Source organism: Perca fluviatilis, chromosome 15 (genome assembly GCF_010015445.1).
Source record: "Perca fluviatilis chromosome 15, GENO_Pfluv_1.0, whole genome shotgun sequence".
Lineage (NCBI taxonomy): Eukaryota > Metazoa > Chordata > Actinopteri > Perciformes > Percidae > Perca > Perca fluviatilis.
In genome coordinates this window covers 3,743,226-3,760,910 of record NC_053126.1, presented here as the reverse complement: position 1 = coordinate 3,760,910, position 17,685 = coordinate 3,743,226, and the positions used below count along the sequence as shown (strand labels likewise).

Genomic DNA, 17,685 nt, shown 5'->3' with positions numbered 1-17,685 from the left:
ACAAAGACTGGAAACAGGGGCAAACAGACAGCCTGGCTCTGTACAAGGGTAACAAAATCCAGCTTCTCAGCACCTCTAAAGCTCTGTCCTGTTGCCTCCGTCCTTCTCGGTCATCTGTGTTTTACACCAGCTGATCACACGCTACAGGTGTTTTGACGGCCTGTGGTTACAGTATATGTCTACCGGCATATGACTGTAATTTAATTCAATTTTATTTTTAGTATTAAAAAACGGAAGTTCATTTTAACAGGGAGAAACCTCAGAGTGAACCTGGCTCTAGGTGGGCAGCGGTGGGAGAGAGAGGGAGAGGGAGAGATAGGGAGAGAGAGAGAGAGAGAGAGAAAGATGGGGGAGAGAGAGAGGGGGGCGAGAGAGAGAGAGAGAGAGAGAGACAGAGAGAGAGAGAGAGAGGGTAAATGCTAGCTGCTGACCCATCCTAACAATGACTATGTTTACATACACACTAATATCCCACTATTATTCCAAATATGACAATAAAATAAAAGGATATTCCGAATTGGGCCTTATTCCAAATATAGCATTTGCGGGTTTATTTCGCTGGAGATGTATACAACGTATTCAAAATATGCGTCTAAACTGGGGGTTCTACCAACATAAACATCCTATTTCGTAAACTGCATGCACACGGGAAAATTAGTGGATTATTTCTTTATCGAAATAATATTTTTCATACTCTTGCAGTTATTTTACATCAGAAAAAAGAGAGATCGAGTATGTCGATGAACACACCACGAACACACGAGTACTGGGTGATCAGATCAGCTGTGTCAACGTACAAAATTAGCAGGTAACATAATGTTGGCCGACGGTGCAGACTTCATGATTATCCATGTTTTTTTTTGTTTTGTTTTTTTAAAACCTCAGTTTCCAGGTGTGGGAACTGTCTGCTTTGTGTGTATGGAAGCCCACAGCGGAGAGAAAAGATATGTTTTCAGATGAATCCGTATTAGCGGACATTGCCTGAGGCTGTGTAAGTAAGACATCACAGAAACAGAACGGCAGAGTGGATTGGCTTTGCTCGCGGTCTCAGATTAATTGAGACATCTGACCGCTTGACTGCTGGCGGACGTCTGGCAGCGCACATTTCTGCATATTGGACTCACTCACCGTAGTCTTTTTTACAGTACTTCTTCATGGTGATCTTCATCTTTCCCTTGGACGCTTTGCAGTGAGATTCACAATCTAGGGAGAAGAGGTGACAGGGAAAGAGAGAGGCAAATTAGATCGCAAAGGTCATCCTGTGACTCATAAAAGGCTTCCTATGACAGGGAAAACGCTTTTCAGCATCATCAGGCCAGACTCCAGCCGGATGGACTTTACATGCGGCCCCACGCGTCACACTCTTTCTGCCCCCAGGGTCTCTATGATGCCTTCAAAGTGCCACTGTGAAACTGGTTATAGCTTACACAGATCCTCCTGTGTGTGCCAACACACTCTTACTATACTCCTCCCGGCTCGTCAGTGTCCGGGCATGCATTGTGAGAGCTCTGAAGGCTGCAGGGGTCGCCCCAGCACAAAAGGAGGTCACGTGGGGTATTAGCTAGTGACCTACCGAAAATTAGCTTCACCCTGAGCAGCATCTCAGCCACAGGAGGCGAGAAAGTGAACACTCGACCACTGGCCGAGCCTAATTGTTCTGTGTAGGGCTGCAACTAACGGTTATTTTCACTGTCGATTAATCCGGCGATTATTTTCTCCGTTAATCGATTAGTTGTTTGGTCCATAAAATGTCAGAAAATGATGAAAAATGTGGATCAGTGTTTCCCAAAGCACAAGATGACGTGCTCAAATGTCTTGTTGTGTCCCCAACTCAAAGATATTCAGTTTACTGTCACAGAGGAGAGAAGAAACTAGAACAATATTCACATTTAACAAGCTGGAATCAGATAAGTTTGACTTTTTTCCATAAAAAAATTACTCAAACCGATGGATTATCAAAAATAAAATATATCGGAAAGCATATAAAGTAGTTGACAACTAATCAATTCATCTTTGCAGCTCTTGCTCTGTGTGTCACTTCGTTTAGTTTCGTTTCTTTTCTTTATTTACACATGTAAAAAAAAAAAAATCACAAAGATACAATATATAATTTGCAAGTGAAATGTGAAGGAGAATTGCCTAAAAACCCTCCAGGGGTTTGAAAAGTGGCCGCATGTTACAGGAAATAATCACGTCAATATAACCTACACACAATTTGTGTGTGTCTATCAATAATTTCACACAGACATCAACAACATGGATTCATGAGAAATGCAAGTATACACCAGCACCAGCATTAACATCCACTCAGTGTGGCGGGGGTTAGAGTCCTCGCCAGACAATAGGACGGACTATCGACGGCCGAGGCTGTCGCTCTGTCACTGCGCCGGCTATCTTTTCTAACGAGGGAGCTGGAGGTGAGACCAGAGGCCAAACTAAAAATTGAAATAATTTGTTCCCTCCCACTTTCTACTGACTGACACAAATTGGAACCAGATCCCCCCCCCCCCCCCCGCCCTTCCACTCCGCCTCCGGAGCAATAAGCCTTGTGCTCTTTTCTGGGGGGTGGGAAAGCTGGGCTGGGCAGCCTGCAGAGAAAGGAGGGAAGCAGTTGAGAGAGAGAGGGGACCTTTCAGCTCGCCTGAATATGGACAAACTTCATTATTTCTTCCAGCCCTCTGTCCAGTCTTCCCCTTTCTTCCCCATTATACTCTGTGTGAATGAGGTTGCCCGGGTAATGATTGAGGAAGAAAAAAACGCCCCTCTCCTCCCTCTCTCTCTCTCTCTCTCTCTCTCAAAAAAAAAAAAGCAGTTTGGGACGTGGGATGAGGATCGAATTCATGTATGTAGAGAAAGCATTTCTGGTGGAATGCCGGGCCGCTTTCTGGGGTGGCGGGAGAAATAAGAAAAGAGGAAATCCCAAAGTAAATGAATTTGACGAGTCCATATCGAGCATGCCTGATTTCCATGTAAATGAAGTGCCAAGGGCGGGGGGGGGCTCTTTATCTCCCGCTGGCCCCTGGGGGCCTTTATCATACCTCCCTTTGATAGCTGACGTTGCCCATTAGCCCCTAAGCGCAATCGCTGCACTGGGCCATTACACCCACCGCTCTCATTAAGGTCCAATCTCCCGCTGTGGGGACAAACGCCCCCTTTGTGTGTCGCTGCGGCAGTGCCACGTTCATTCTGCGGGGTCCCCCCGGGGACCACACCGCTACTAATTTGGAGGGTGGTGTTTGTGTGGAGTTTTCTGACAGGAATCCAAACTCCACACAGCCTCGCCAGGCACTACAGTAGGAAGTGGGACTCACAACAAAGCTGGATGAAGTCAGTGGCGCCACTCTCGTCCGACACTGATTGATGATCAGAGGTGACTCAGCCTATTCGACCTGTATCGTTGCAATAAAGACTAACTGATACGCTGTCATTTAAAAAAAAATACCTAAACAGCTGAGATTAACAGCCTGCTGGCCAGTCAGTTACATTCATGAATAGCCATCATAATCAGCCGTTAAAGGACAGACACAGAAATGACACTGAAGCCAACCATACGCTAACAGACTCTGAAAAGACGCTGAAAAGTCCGACGCCATCGTACATCTAAAGACAATCTGTCACGTCACTGAGTTTTCAGTCACAGACTAGAAGATTTTGCTGCCAAAACTTCAAAATTACAATGAAACCAAACTCGTTTGATTTTGTCGCAGCGTCGGGAGCCTGCCCCAACTCTAGCAAGACTCATAATTTCATTCAGATATATTTTTTATACTCTGTATGTTTCTGTTGCACTGTTGCAATCATAACTTTATGTTACACAGCTGTTTTCTCTTGATGTTGTTCTTCTACTTCGTATTTATATATATATATATATATATATATATATATATATATGTATGCACATATATATATTATTGTTATTATTATCTTTTATATTTTTATAGCTTTATATTTCATTGTATTTTTTTTATTGAATTTCTAATAATTTTTTGTAGAACTGACTCCAAGAGCAATGCACAAGAATTACAATGTATGTCCCTGTACCTGTGCAAATGGAAATAAACATCTCATCTATTCTATTGTAATTTTGCCTGTGACAGTGGGATGGCTTGAGAAGTAGTTTGGGTCAGCGTAAAGCTGCAGGTAAATATTTTTGTTGCGTATCGTCTAATGTCAGCAGTCCAACACGGACACCCTCGTCAGAGCACACGGACAAAAGGGTCGGGCAGGGCGTCACTGTCGGCGCAGCCAGCCTTGATTGAAATACAAACTGGTGCAAATGAAGCATGTAATCAGATTAGGGCTGAGACCCGGGGGAGGGGGGCGGGGGGGCGAGCCTGCTGAGCCGGCTGGGAATACAGGCAACGAGGCCGCAGGGAGCACTGGCAAAATATCTGGAGTTCACATCAGCGGCACTCAGACCTCACTGACGCGCGTTTAGTCGGGGACTGGCGCTATGAATGGATGGAAAAACATGCATGTGTAGAAATGTGCACATAGTTACATGTGTGAAGGAGCAGTTATTTTAGTTTAGTTGCACAGTGATTAAAAAGGACATGGTAATAAAATAACAAAAAGTACATTGAAGGAGCAATAGGACTAAATTGTGCCAGTGCTTGAAAACAGAACATATCATAAAAATAGGGCTATAATCCATAAGAGGTTTTGTTTTATTGTTGTTGAATGAGCAGAATATGTGCCGTTACTCACCTGACGGCTCCTCGTAGCTGGTGTACGTTGCTGTCGGAGATGCAACTGGGATCTCTGCGACAAAGAGATGGATAGACTTTATGTTGTGATCATATTGCAGAATTGCATAAGCAGAATACAACTTATCTGATAGGGAAACACACGTAGCTCAATTTCCTGTGATTATTCCCCGAAGAGCAGAATTTCACGCCATGTGAAAAACCTCAGAGCGTATATGAATTACACTTGGGGATGGATTTAATTAGATGTCTCGTTAATGGCAGCTGATTTTGACACACAGATGTGCCGGAAAGTGTGTAACAAGACTGCGAGTTTCCTATTATGTTCCACTCCCTCCTGATTGCGGTATGTTGAAGGTACAGAGAGCCAAGGCCGCGGGTCTTGTTAAAGTCGGAGCTGGCAGAGAGTTAGATATCACAAAAAGTTTATATTGTGCTATTAAAACCAAAAGACATTATCTCAAACATATACGAGAAACCGAATATATTCTTCCAGAACCCCTATTTCCTCCAACGTTTACACCGCATTTGTTACTTTTCCAACAAAATTAAAGAAATCTTATACCAGCAGTTTAAATTATCGTTGTGGATTCTGGCCAAACAAGTCCACAGAGGCCAGGTCCAATTTTCCCCACACACAACTTTATCAGAAATGTCAACCCCAGCAACATAGTGGACAATTGTTAGTGTGTACATCTCCTCCCAGACATCACTGTTATCTTATCTGACCACGCCAGCCAGCAACCTGATGCTCCTGGCGAAAGCAGCTACCAGCGACCCATCTCCGTTTCTGCGAGGCGCTGGCGCTTATTGCCGAGGGCCTGGAGTCTGCAGGCAGCAGATACAGCCAATAAACATATCAGCCATCATTCCCTTGGACTCATTCTGGCGCTTTATTGTGAGACGGACCGTTAATGGTGTTGAAGGCACACAAGGCCATGTTAGGCAAGCTCTAATGGTCTGTTTATCCAGGCTCTGGTTTGAACAGCTAAATATCTACCCAAAATATCTTATCGTGTGAGCCATGAATTTATGAATTACAAACGTGTCCTGTCCTTTTCAGGTCCTGTCCTGCGGTTCTCTGAGGGTTTGATATCGCTGATGGGGTTTTGGTATCGAAGCTTTGTATCCTTCATTAGAAAGTTGAACCAGAGGCTCTGCGTTATAAAGAGGTTGTTGCTTGCTCAGTCAACTTGGATTCATTCTCTGGATCCGATCATTGTGTGTTAACGGTGGTACAAGTGGGCCTTACTGATGCAGGGGGCGATGGGAGAGCGGCTCTGCTGGTAGCCCTTGGCACAGCGGTTACAGGTGATTCCCGTCACTCCATCCTTGCAGGGGCATTGGCCTGTTGTCTGGTTACACGTCTTCCCTGCTGCTCCAACTGGATGGCAATCACACGCTACAAAAAAAAAAGCACAAGAACATCAAGCTTGATTGTACCCAAAACAACAAAAACATGAGTGGTTTCAAAACCAGTGCCCTTACAAAACAAATATCAGCTTTCAAATGGCTACGGTGTGTCTCCGCCCTGCCCTCTGCTGACTCTACATAACCCATACAATAAAAAGTCATCTGACACGAAAACCTAGTGAGAAATCATTCACATTAGAGCACGCTGTGTTTTTCCTTCCAGACCACCACAGATGGGGAACTGGGCCCTGCACCAGCAGAAAACCTCAATCAAATTACACCGCTTTCCTCCACCCATAATGACGATGGGATTTTCATTAGGTCGGCTCTGGAAGGCACGCAGGAGAGTAAATAACTTGATTAATTATAGTATTTCACCCTCACCGCACTGCGTCGGCCTACTGCGTGTAACGCAAAATGCACGTGTTGTGCGTCTGCAAACGGGCGCATGTGTCTTTGAGCTTCTTGAGAGCCGGCTTTGTGTCCTCGGCACCGTTGTGATCAGACAGACTGTGTGCTCTTCAGATTGAGTTTCCAATGTAAAGCTTTTTGGCAAAGAGTTCCTTGCAAATACTGCCTGAATAATGTTTCCCATTAATGGATGAGTGGAACGCACTTCAAAGTCTGTTTAAGCTGTTAGTTGGGAGGATGGCACGTTTAAATGTGAGAAATTTGTTCTGTGTGTATGTGTGTGTGTGTGTGTGTATGCGCTCTGCCAAGCGTTTACCATAAAGCCAGTGTTTGAAGTGGAAGCCCAGCCTCCCTATTAGCCTGCATGTGTTATATGTACCAGCAGAGTTATTTGAAATGTGCTTGAAGTGGTCCAGTAGAGGTTGGAGTTGCTTTTAGTTGGAATTTATGGAGCTTCATGAACATAACGAGATGCTTATTAAATCTGTTTTTTAAAAAGGTCTAAACTTCTTTGTTTTTCTTCTACTTGACATGGATCGTAAAAGTGTCTTCCGAGTGTATTTGTTGAAAGCAAAATGGTGAAATCTTCAGGGATCCAGTTCGTTAAATGAAAAATACAAATGCAATAAAATAATCATCACATAACAATGTAGTTCCTAGGGGTGGGGGGAAAATATAGTATAGTATCACGATATTTTCCGTGGCAATATACTGTGTCGATGCACAGATGCCAAGTATGGATCTTTTATTATATATGTGTTGGTTAGTTTGTCTGCTTGACACTCCCATTTTGCAGCAATAAAACTTAAGTGAGATGAACAGACAGAGAAATGTATCTTTTTAGATGAAACAGATGTTGACAAAGTTTCCTTTTGGGGGACATCATTTGAAGTTGGAAAAAAGGTAATACATTGCAATATGTTGCAGAATATTGTTCATATATATGTTTAAAAATCACAATAATATCGTATCGTGACACAAGTATCGTGATGATATCGTATCGTGAGGCCTCTGGTGATTCCCACCCATAGTAGATCCCAACCTTTTCGGTCTGGGGTACCCCAATGCCCTGTCAGATTAATTTACGTACCCCTTCATCGATTCAAAACTATGTTCCAAATGAAAAGAAAGAGAGAGGGAATGACATGCAGCAAAGGGCCGCAGGTCAGAGTTGAACCCGCGGCCGCTGCGTCAAGGAGCAAACCCCTACATACGTGCACCTGCTCCACCAACCGAGCCAACCTGGCCACAACAATATCCACTTTTATATAAAGAAAAGTCTGTTATATAAAAGTGGATATTGTTAAGCTTTTCATACAATTGCATACAAAACTGTCAGTATTTTTTTTTTTTTTTTAAGATTATTTTTAAGGCATTTTAGGCCTTTATTTGACAGGACAGTTGAAGACATAAAAGGGGAGAGAAACGACCTGCAACAAAGGGCTGCAGCGTCGAGGAGTAATCCTCTACATATGGGTGCCTGCTCTACCAACTGAGCTATCAGGGCACCCCGAAACTATCAATATTAAGGGTTGGTTTGGTCAGCAATCATACTACTAGTAGCCTACCAGGCTGCTACTACTGGGAGCTTGATCATTTGACCATTTATCCATTAACGTTACTTTTAGTTTACCATTTGAACTGTTTAGTCATTACTTGTAGCTGCCTTGTTTAAACTTCTGTGCCTGCTTGCTAACTAGTTGTCGCATACTTTCACATACTCTGACTTGTTAATATGTGGCTATTCTTTTAATATTGCCCTCACCAGTTGGGTCTTGTCTTATCGTTGTACTCTAAGCTCTGTTGTTGTTTTATCTTGTAACCTGTTCGGCTTTGTGCTTTGTTTTGTTGCTAATCTTTTTGCTTTTGTGCTGTGCTTTTATTGGCTTTCTTTCTTGTTTATTTGTATTTTTAAAAGCTTATATATATATATATATATATATATAGTGCTGTCAAACAATTAAAATATTTAATCGCGATTAATCGCATTAATGTCATAGTTAACTCGCAATTAATCGCACATTTTTATCTATTCTAAATGTCCCTTGATTTCTTTTTGTCCCATTATTTTCTTTTGTTAATGAATGTTCGGATGGTGAATGAATGAACAACACACAGCACAGCAACACAATCCCTTTTTTTATATATTATATATTTTTAATAAGCAGAATTGAATTAAGCAAAACATAATTTCTTCTCTTTTTTTTTCAAATTAGTTGAGCTACTCTACAATCTTTGCACGTAACCCCGGCAACTGTACAAGTACCCTCTGGGGTACCCCTGGTTGGGAATCACTGACCTAACACAGCTTACAATAAAAATTACATCATGGGGAGATTTTAAGTAAGTCTGTTTCTACCAACAGGGTTTTCTTTTGGCTGCTAAAACGTGTCAAACTACTCCTTTAAGAGACATTGTTTGATTGACTCTACATTAAATGTGAAAGACTGAATAATGTTTAAAATGCAATAAAATATCAGAACACTACTTTGTCATTTGTTTTGTAATGACAGGTAGAATCTCAAAAGTCCCCTAATGTAAATCCACAACCTCACTGCCTTCGCAGGAGCTGAATGGTTGCTGAGAGGGTTCGGAGGAGTGCGGTGCAGTGAACCATGTACCAGCTTCATCTCTGTGGACTCCTAGTTAAAGGCTTAGACTGCCTAACGTACAAGGGGATGGGGGGAAAAAAAAGCAGTGTTTACACTGCGCTTGATGAGGGGTGAAGTTGTTAATCTGGGAAATAAAGCATGAGGCATTCCATGCTGCCACTGGAGATGTAGGCGCTGTATAGTGCACTAAACCTTCAACTATTAAGCAAATCGTTTTGAGACGTTTTGAGTATTGGCGAGAGAGAGGGGGTTAAGGAATGGAGAATGAAAGCAGACTTCCTCCTGGCTGTGTTGGCGCAGCGCTGTATTTCCTGTCCAACAACAGCAGAGTGGGATGGTTGGCTGATTTGAACAATAAATATAGTGGTTTCTAACCAATGTCACATTGCCCTGTTTTTGTCACCTGAGGAGAAAGGCAGCAATCAGGCTGTTTAGGTTTGATCCCAGAGCACCGAGCTGGGTATATGAAGAGATGGGGAGAGGGGCTTGGAGTGTTCAGGTTACTAATCCAGCTGTTTGGAAAGACTTTACAAAGATCTATGGATGTTTCTACAACATTAGGCAAAGTGAGAAACTCCGTTACGCTGACCTGCTCCCAGCTCCATCCCCCTGACTAACTACTCCTCAAATATAGCTTGTGAAAATGTTTAGCCTGGCTGAGTGAAACAACGCTGCAAAGAACCATTTGTCATTTTTTTGCTAAGTACAAACGATCTATCAAACTTGTGTTCACATGCGGTAAATTGACCCCGGTGCTCTGTTTGAGCGCCATCCCTGATATTAAATACCCAACTCTGAAAACGCTTTTTGTAGGCCCAGTTGCTCGTGCCTTTTCCTTCATTTGATGCAAGCTGAATGAGTCAGAGTAAATTAAGAGGGGCGGACTGTTGCAGCACGCGGTAGGAAATATCACGTTGCTGTTCCTGTGTTTAAATAGCCAGTGGTATACCAAGGATGGGGCCACCGGAGGATAAGCATCCTGAGGCCCCGTCACCAGCCAATCATAGCTCAGCGGTGCATGTTGCTCAAGAGAGCAATATATGTGCATCTGTTTAACGCACACAATTGTGATGTAAATGTACAATGGGATTCGATATTGTTTAAAAGCAGCCACTGCCAAGAAGTTAGTAACTTTTAAAAAGTTTTTTTCCCCACAGACTTTAAACAGACTTTCCGTCCAAAAACAGCATCTCACATAAACCTCAATGTTTGTAGGCAAACATGCTGTCACATAGTCAGTAGTCTGGATCAATGGAAGGACATTTCCAGGATAAAGCCAGATGTCAGGCTTTGCCCATCACCTTTGGCTCTCTGTGTGTCGTGCAACAAGGCAGGTCTGCTTGGTTCTCTCGGGGAGTGATTGTAAAGATTTACAAAGAATATGTTGAGGGCGTTTCCTCTCTAACTGGGAGGTTTTGGGACAGATTGGTGGGATTGCTGTGGACGAAGTCCACACAGAGATACACTGGTAAGAGCCAATGTATCCAGCTAATTTAAATAGTTCACGTTACTGGATTGTGTCAACAGTATTGTATGTGGCGTTTTCTTTTGCGGGGTGCAAATGTTCCACTGTCAAAAAGAGCCACCGCCGCTGCGGAGCTTAACGCCTCCAAGACGATTGTGATTGGTTTAAAGTAGTGGTCAACCAATTATCGGCCTGGCCGATTACTGGGGCCGATATTTGGCAATTAGCAGATTATGTGTATCGGTGTTTTAATTTACGATAACTGATAAAGTTAATTAATTAAAAAGTGCACTAGTTTGGCTCCGCTACAGCTCTGTAAGCAGTCTGCAAACAAACTGTTAGCATGTTTATTTATTTTTTCAAAGATTACTTTTTGGGGCTTTTCCTTTTAATTGACAGTGGATAGACAGGAAAGGGGGAGAGAGAGAGGGGATGACACGCAACAAAGGGCAGCAGGTCGGATTCAAACTCAGGCCCCTGTAGGACTCAGCCTACATGGGGCGCACGCTCTTACTGGGTGAGCTACAGGTCGCCCCAACTGTTAGCATGTTTAAACTTTAGGAAGCTATTTTAATTTACATTTTTTTATTTTTTTGACTGTGCATTATGTTTAAAGTTTCAGTTTTATTAAATAATTGTTTAAAGCATTTAAACAATCTTTCAAAATGTTTTGACTAAAGGATTTTCGTTTTTACTGTAAGTGCATATCGGTATTGGCCGGTCTTATCGGCCGACCCCTAGTTTAAAGAAATGCAAACAACCCAGAGCGTTTTTATCTCCTAACCCAGAATGTATCTGTGGTGCAGTCAGTCCTTACTCCACAGCGCTGTGGAGATAGTTCCGGGAATGCAAGACTACATAGTCAGAGACAGGCATATGCACACGTATTTTGTGCATTTATGGGATATTTTGCCGGTGAGTGTATAGGCTGAGTAACTGAGTGACAGCAGTTTGTTTGCTCAGGGCCTCGGAGCCTGCCTTTACTCCCTGAGGTGCTGCGAGACAGAAGGAGCCCAGCTTTTGTCTCCCCACACGTTAATCCCCGGCCGCTTGGTCTCAAGCCTGACGTATGTGCTCACACCTGTGTGTGTTGTTTTTTTGAGCCTATGCAATGTGTTGCAAGTATGAATAGGGGAGGGGGGCGATTAGCGGGTTGTTTCCACTGCTCTGTTCAGTCGATCAGCTCCCACCTCTGTTCTGTTTGTTATGTTTGTCTCAGAGGACCCTAAATAGCTTTGTATTGAAGATGTAGTTCATTTATCAAAAGTAAAGTATTGTTTTACAGAAAAAGTAGAGTAGTAGATTGTTAACACTGACGCACTGATGTTTAAGCAGCATTTTACTGCTGTTGCTGATATTGCCCTGCCTGCAACGCATTCTCATCAACAGGTTCGTATGAAAACGTATGCACAACAATTCGTATGATATCAAAAGAAATTACGGCAACCGACAACCGGCCACGTGACAAGCGGCAAGTTTAGCGGTCGTTATAGTTAAGTTTAGATGACAAGAGGTGACTGTCATGCGGCGACAACAGTTACGTTTAGGCACCAAAGCGACTAAGATGAGAAAAAAAGATTGTGGTTTGGGTTAAAACACCGTTTCCCTTAAGTAGTACTTCCAGGACACGAACACCCGTTTCCCGGGTGAAAGTCTTGTGTCCTTGAGAGTGTGGTCTAGACATACTCTATCTGTAAAGTCTCCGGAGATAGGTCTGTTATGATTTGACACTATAAATGAAATAGAATTGAATTTCCTGTTACCTTTGCAAGCCCTCCGGTGAGAGATGGACTTGGTCATGTCCCTGTAGTAACCCTCCTTGCAGTAATGGCAATGGCGTCCCGCCGTGTTGTGTCGACAGTTGAGACAGACGCCGCCACTTCTCCGGCCTGACAGCTTGTACAGCTCCATGTTGAAACGACAGCGGCGGGCATGCAGGTTACAGTGGCATGCTGGGTAGACAGAGAGAAAGAGAGAGAGAGAGAGAGAGAGAGAGAGACGCTGAGAAACTCTACCATGACATTTTGCAGATCAGCTAGTCATAATGCTTTTAAATGAAGTAATATGTTCAGTACTCAAATTTAAACAATCCCATGTGGCAGTATTTTGAAACAACGTAGCTCCAGTTTTGCTGATTTTCATTTTTTTCACTCCAGTTGCATAGTAACATAGTCCCCTGTCAGTTGAGAAACTCCAAACTCTTAGACTCATGAAACCAAATGCAGTGTCATCAAGCAGCAAAACACACGTTTGTTTTTCTTAGCTCCTGAAAAGCTGACATATTGTGTGTGTATATATACAGTACCTTGCGAAAGTATTCGGCCCCCTTGAACGTTTCGACCTTTTGCCACATTTCAGGCCTCAAACATAAAGATATAAAACTGTAATTTGTTGTGAAGAATCAACAACAAGTGGGTCCCAATTATGAAGTGGAACGAAATTCATTGGCTATTTCAAACTTTTTTAACAAATAAAAAACTGAAAAAGTGGGCGTGCAAAATTATTCAGCCCCTTTACTTTCAGTGCAGCAAACTCTCTCCAGAAGTTCAGTGAGGATCTCTGAATGATCCAATGTTGACCTAAATGACTAATGATGATAAATAGAATCCACCTGTGTGTAATCAAGTCTCCGTATAAATGCACCTGATCTGTGATAGTCTCAGAGGTCCGTGTAAAGCGCAGAGAGCATCATGAAGAACAAGGAACACACCAGGCAGGTCCGAGATACTGTTGTGGAGAAGTTTAAAGCTGGATTTGGATACAAAAAGATTTCCCAAGCTTTAAACATCCCAAGGAGCACTGTGCAAGCGATAATATTGAAATGGAAGGAGTATCAGACCACTACAAATCTACGAAGACCCGCCGTCCCTCTAAACTTTCAGCTCATACAATGAGAAGACTGATCAGAGATGCAGCCAAGAGGCCCATGATCACTCTGGATGAACTGCAGAGATCTACAGCTGAGGTGGGAGACTCTGTCCATAGGACAACAATCAGTCGTATACTGCACAAATCTGGCCTTTATGGAAGAGTGGCAAGAAGAAAGCCATTTCTTAAAGATATCCATAAAAGTGTGCGTTTAAAGTTTGCCAAAAGCCACCTGGGAGACACACCAAACATGTGGAAGAAGGTGCTGTGGTCAGATGAAACCAAAATCGAACTTTTTGGCAACAATGCAAAACGTTATGTTTGGCGTAAAAGCAACACAGCTCATCACCCTGAACACACCATCCCCACTGTCAAACATGGTGGTGGCAGCATCATGGTTTGGGCCTGCTTTTCTTCAGCAGGGACAGGGAAGATGGTTAAAATTGATGGGAAGATGGATGGAGCCAAATACAGGACCATTCTGGAAGAAAACCTGATGGAGTCTGCAAAAGACCTGAGACTGGGACGGAGATTTGTCTTCCAACAAGACAATGATCCAAAACATAAAGCAAAATCTACAATGGAATGGTTCACAAATAAACCTATCCAGGTGTTAGAATGGCCAAGTCAAAGTCCAGACCTGAATCCAATCGAGAATCTGTGGAAAGAACTGAAAACTGCTGTTCACAAACGCTCTCCATCCAACCTCACTGAGCTCGAGCTGTTTTGCAAGGAGGAATGGGCAAAAATGTCAGTCTCTCGATGTGCAAAACTGATAGAGACATACCCCAAGCGACTTACAGCTGTAATCGCAGCAAAAGGTGGCGCTACAAAGTATTAACTTAAGGGGGCTGAATAATTTTGCACGCCCAATATTTCAGTTTTTTATTTGTTTAAAAGGTTTGAAATATCCAATAAATTTCGTTCCACTTCATGATTGTGTCCCACTTGTTGTTGATTCTTCACAAAAAATTACAGTTTTATATCTTTATGTTTGAGGCCTGAAATGTGGCAAAAGGTCAAAACGTTCAAGAGGGCCGAATACTTTCGCAAGGCACTGTATATGCTTGTTATCTGACAGTGATGAACTCAACACACAATGACCAATTCCAACTTGAAATTGTGGTGCGCAGCCAAACGCAGCTCCTGAGAAAAAGCAATTGAAAGACATCACAAAGTCTCAATCTCCTGGTTTGAGTTTGTAATTTTTAGACAACAGGTTATTGAAACAGATGGAGTGGCTTGGCCTGCTTTGGTCTGGCTTGAGAATAATGGAGCCTCTAAAAGAAACGTCCTGGTTCAGGCTCTCGTTCGCTTGGCCACCTGCTTGTGAATTTAACCTCTGAACTCTGGTGATTTCAGGCAGGAAAACTTTCTTCCGCTCTCCCACACATCTGAAAGAGTGCGGATTTATTGTCTTTGCTATTTTCACTCGTTAATATTGACCCCAAAGTTCATATTCCTTACGCACTGATGCACACACAATTTCAGACCTCTCTTATGGAACCTACATTAATAAATGAATTGTGCAAAATATATTACTGAACCAACAACTTTTGAAAAAAATGAAAAAGAAATACTAAAGCTAATGTCATTACTATATTATTCCAACGTTTCTATTTTAAAATGAGAGTTTTATTGGAGTTCATTTTTATGTCATTTTCTACTGTCACTTTTTGTGACAGTGATGTTGTCACCAGTCCTCTCACCTCTCAGCCATTTACATGGCCGCATTCCTCTCTTCAACTAGCAAGCTCATCAACCAAGCTAAGCTTGCTAGTTGAAGCATCAACCAAGCTACCAAGTTTAGCCAGTTAGCTCCCGTTAGCTAGAGTAACAACAATGTCAAAGTAATTATGAATGAACTACAAACTGCTGAAATTGAACACAACAGGCTACACAGACACAGTAACTACACCTCTCTCTTTATTTAACTTACCCACCTAGCCGACTAACTAACTATGCTAGGTTGTTCTTATTATTCAGCATAAAAGTGAAGCGAAAGTGCTAGCGGTGTTAGCTAGCTAGCGCCTGTTGGCTAGAGCAACCACAGAGAAAAGACACGTGGTCATTTTGTTCTTCACAGTTTCTTTTAGAAACATCTTTACAACCAAAAAGGCTGCAGAGGTAACTAACAAATAAACCAGCTAACGTTAGCTGCTGCCGTTATTACTGTCTCTTCACTTTGATGCAAAGTAATAAAAAAAGCTCACATGAAACCTGCATGTGCCGCCTTGATAAGCTAAATAATTAAAGAGGTTGGTTTTTGTGTACTGTGTATATTTACAGTAGCAGCCTTATGTTGGTTAATTCAGAATTACTTGACTTACTTAATGACTCAATTGTTGCTCTAGCTAACAGGCGCAGCTAACTGACTAAATCTGGTAGCAGTTCTTGAGCTGATACCCACACTGCAGTGACACAGAGCCTGTTGACAATCTGCTGTGATAAAAGTTGGGGTTGAAATAAAATATCCATTAGAAAATAAAAATGATAACGAAAGTGAGAATGATGAAATAACATTTCTGTCATCCTCGTGTTAGTAATATTTTACCTTTTAGGTCACTTTTTTTTAGGCTGAATCAGGCACGGACCAATCATATGAGCAGCCCTCACATTTCGGTAATCTCTCCATCGATGCGGCCGTCTTAATGTTATTACATAGAGATGCTGGCGATAAGACTGTCACATATGCTCCACGTTCATCAGTGGTCTGAATCACGTACAAACCAACTCACACCTGCCAAAAGGGACCAGAGTTGGCAGGTGGTTGGGATTCAGAAACACTCCTTTTTAATGGGGGTGGCGTCGTGCGCACGCACGCACGCACACGCACACACACACACACACACACACACACACACACACACGTGTTTGGCAGCTGTCATAGGCTTATCTCCCACATTACCCTCCCCAGGGCCGATCCAACACACACTACACCAAGCTTTGAAGAACTCACACACACACACACACACACACACACCCACATATACACACACCCACCCTCCTCCCCTTCCCTTTCCCTCTTACTCTTTCCCGCTTTCTTATCCCAGATGTTATCTCCACTTAAGGGAAGTGTTAGGGAAAATACAATGGGGCTTTTTTCATGAATAGGAAATGGAATGCTCTTAGTTGTCCGTGCTGAAGAAAGAGATGCTGGTACTGTACTTTCATCTTACTCTAATATTAAGAGACAGATGTGTTTATTGTGTTTATCAAAGAACACAATTACTTCTTTTTTTTTTTACAGTCAGAGAAAAAAAAAACTAAGCGGGCTACACATCATAATTTATCTTTTTCTTGTGTTTCATTCGAGCGCAAGCAAATAGAAATAGAAGTCTGTGAGTCTTTGGCAAATATTTCAATCTGAATCTGTTTCTTTGGAGACTTTCTCAAAAGGTAAAAAAAAGTACTTGTGTGTGAAAGCGTCATGAGATTAATAAGCGCTATCTCCACAGCTGTCTCCAGGCCCTTTAATAAGCGCTGTGCTATCTCTCCCACACATCCCCGCTCTGCCCACACAGTCACTGTAGTTGTCGTCCAGCAGCGACAACAGCTTGAGCGCTGATAAGCCGGGTTTAGAGCAACAGGCTCCAAATGCCCCTCGCAACATCTGTCACACGTTTGCCAGATAACTGAATTAGGAACTATTGAAAAGTCAGGGCGCAGGTAAACCTTTGTGGTTTTGTTCCTCAACAGTTTGGGCTGTAAGTAAAAAGTATGTGAAATCACTAAGTGAAGAGCCTTTTTTTAGGTTTTCAAGCGTACTCCCACGGTCCTGTCAGATGAACCCATGCACCCAGGAGGCGATTTGTTAATTTTTAACACAGGGGACGGACGAACCTAATGACTAGCTAGGTCTTGGTTCTGTATGTTTTAATACCCCCCCCCAATTCAAAGCAAATTCAAATCCGTCTGCTACTTCAGCACCACAGACAGCGCCATGGATTTATCAATACATAGCTTACCGGTATATATGCTAGGGATATTTCAGAGCCAAGGCCAGGGCCATAGATTCTAACTTGCACAAAATATTGCAACATCACGTGATGCACACTAGTCCACAAAGCATTTTTCCTGTAGGCTACACAATCATAAAAATGAGCGTCTGTAAAACAGGGAAGACATTTTTCTGAGTGCCACAAACCCTCTGAAATTACTTTTATTATCATAATTGGATCCATTCAGTCCAATGAAAGTAGGAAAGTAT

At 42.6% G+C, this 17,685-nt stretch overlaps 1 protein-coding gene across 1 annotated transcript in view; it reads right to left on the bottom strand.

The window, feature by feature from the left end:
- Positions 1–17,685, bottom strand: part of ntn1b (netrin 1b) — a 50,498-nt gene that overhangs the window by 6,151 nt on the left and 26,662 nt on the right. Inside the window, exons 3-6 of the mRNA XM_039826094.1 lie at positions 12,371–12,559; positions 5,959–6,108; positions 4,708–4,761; positions 1,129–1,203 (exon numbers count right to left, since the gene is read on the bottom strand). Coding sequence (XP_039682028.1) covers positions 1,129–1,203; positions 4,708–4,761; positions 5,959–6,108; positions 12,371–12,559 — 468 coding nt within the window. The remainder of the gene's footprint in view (positions 1–1,128; positions 1,204–4,707; positions 4,762–5,958; positions 6,109–12,370; positions 12,560–17,685) is intronic.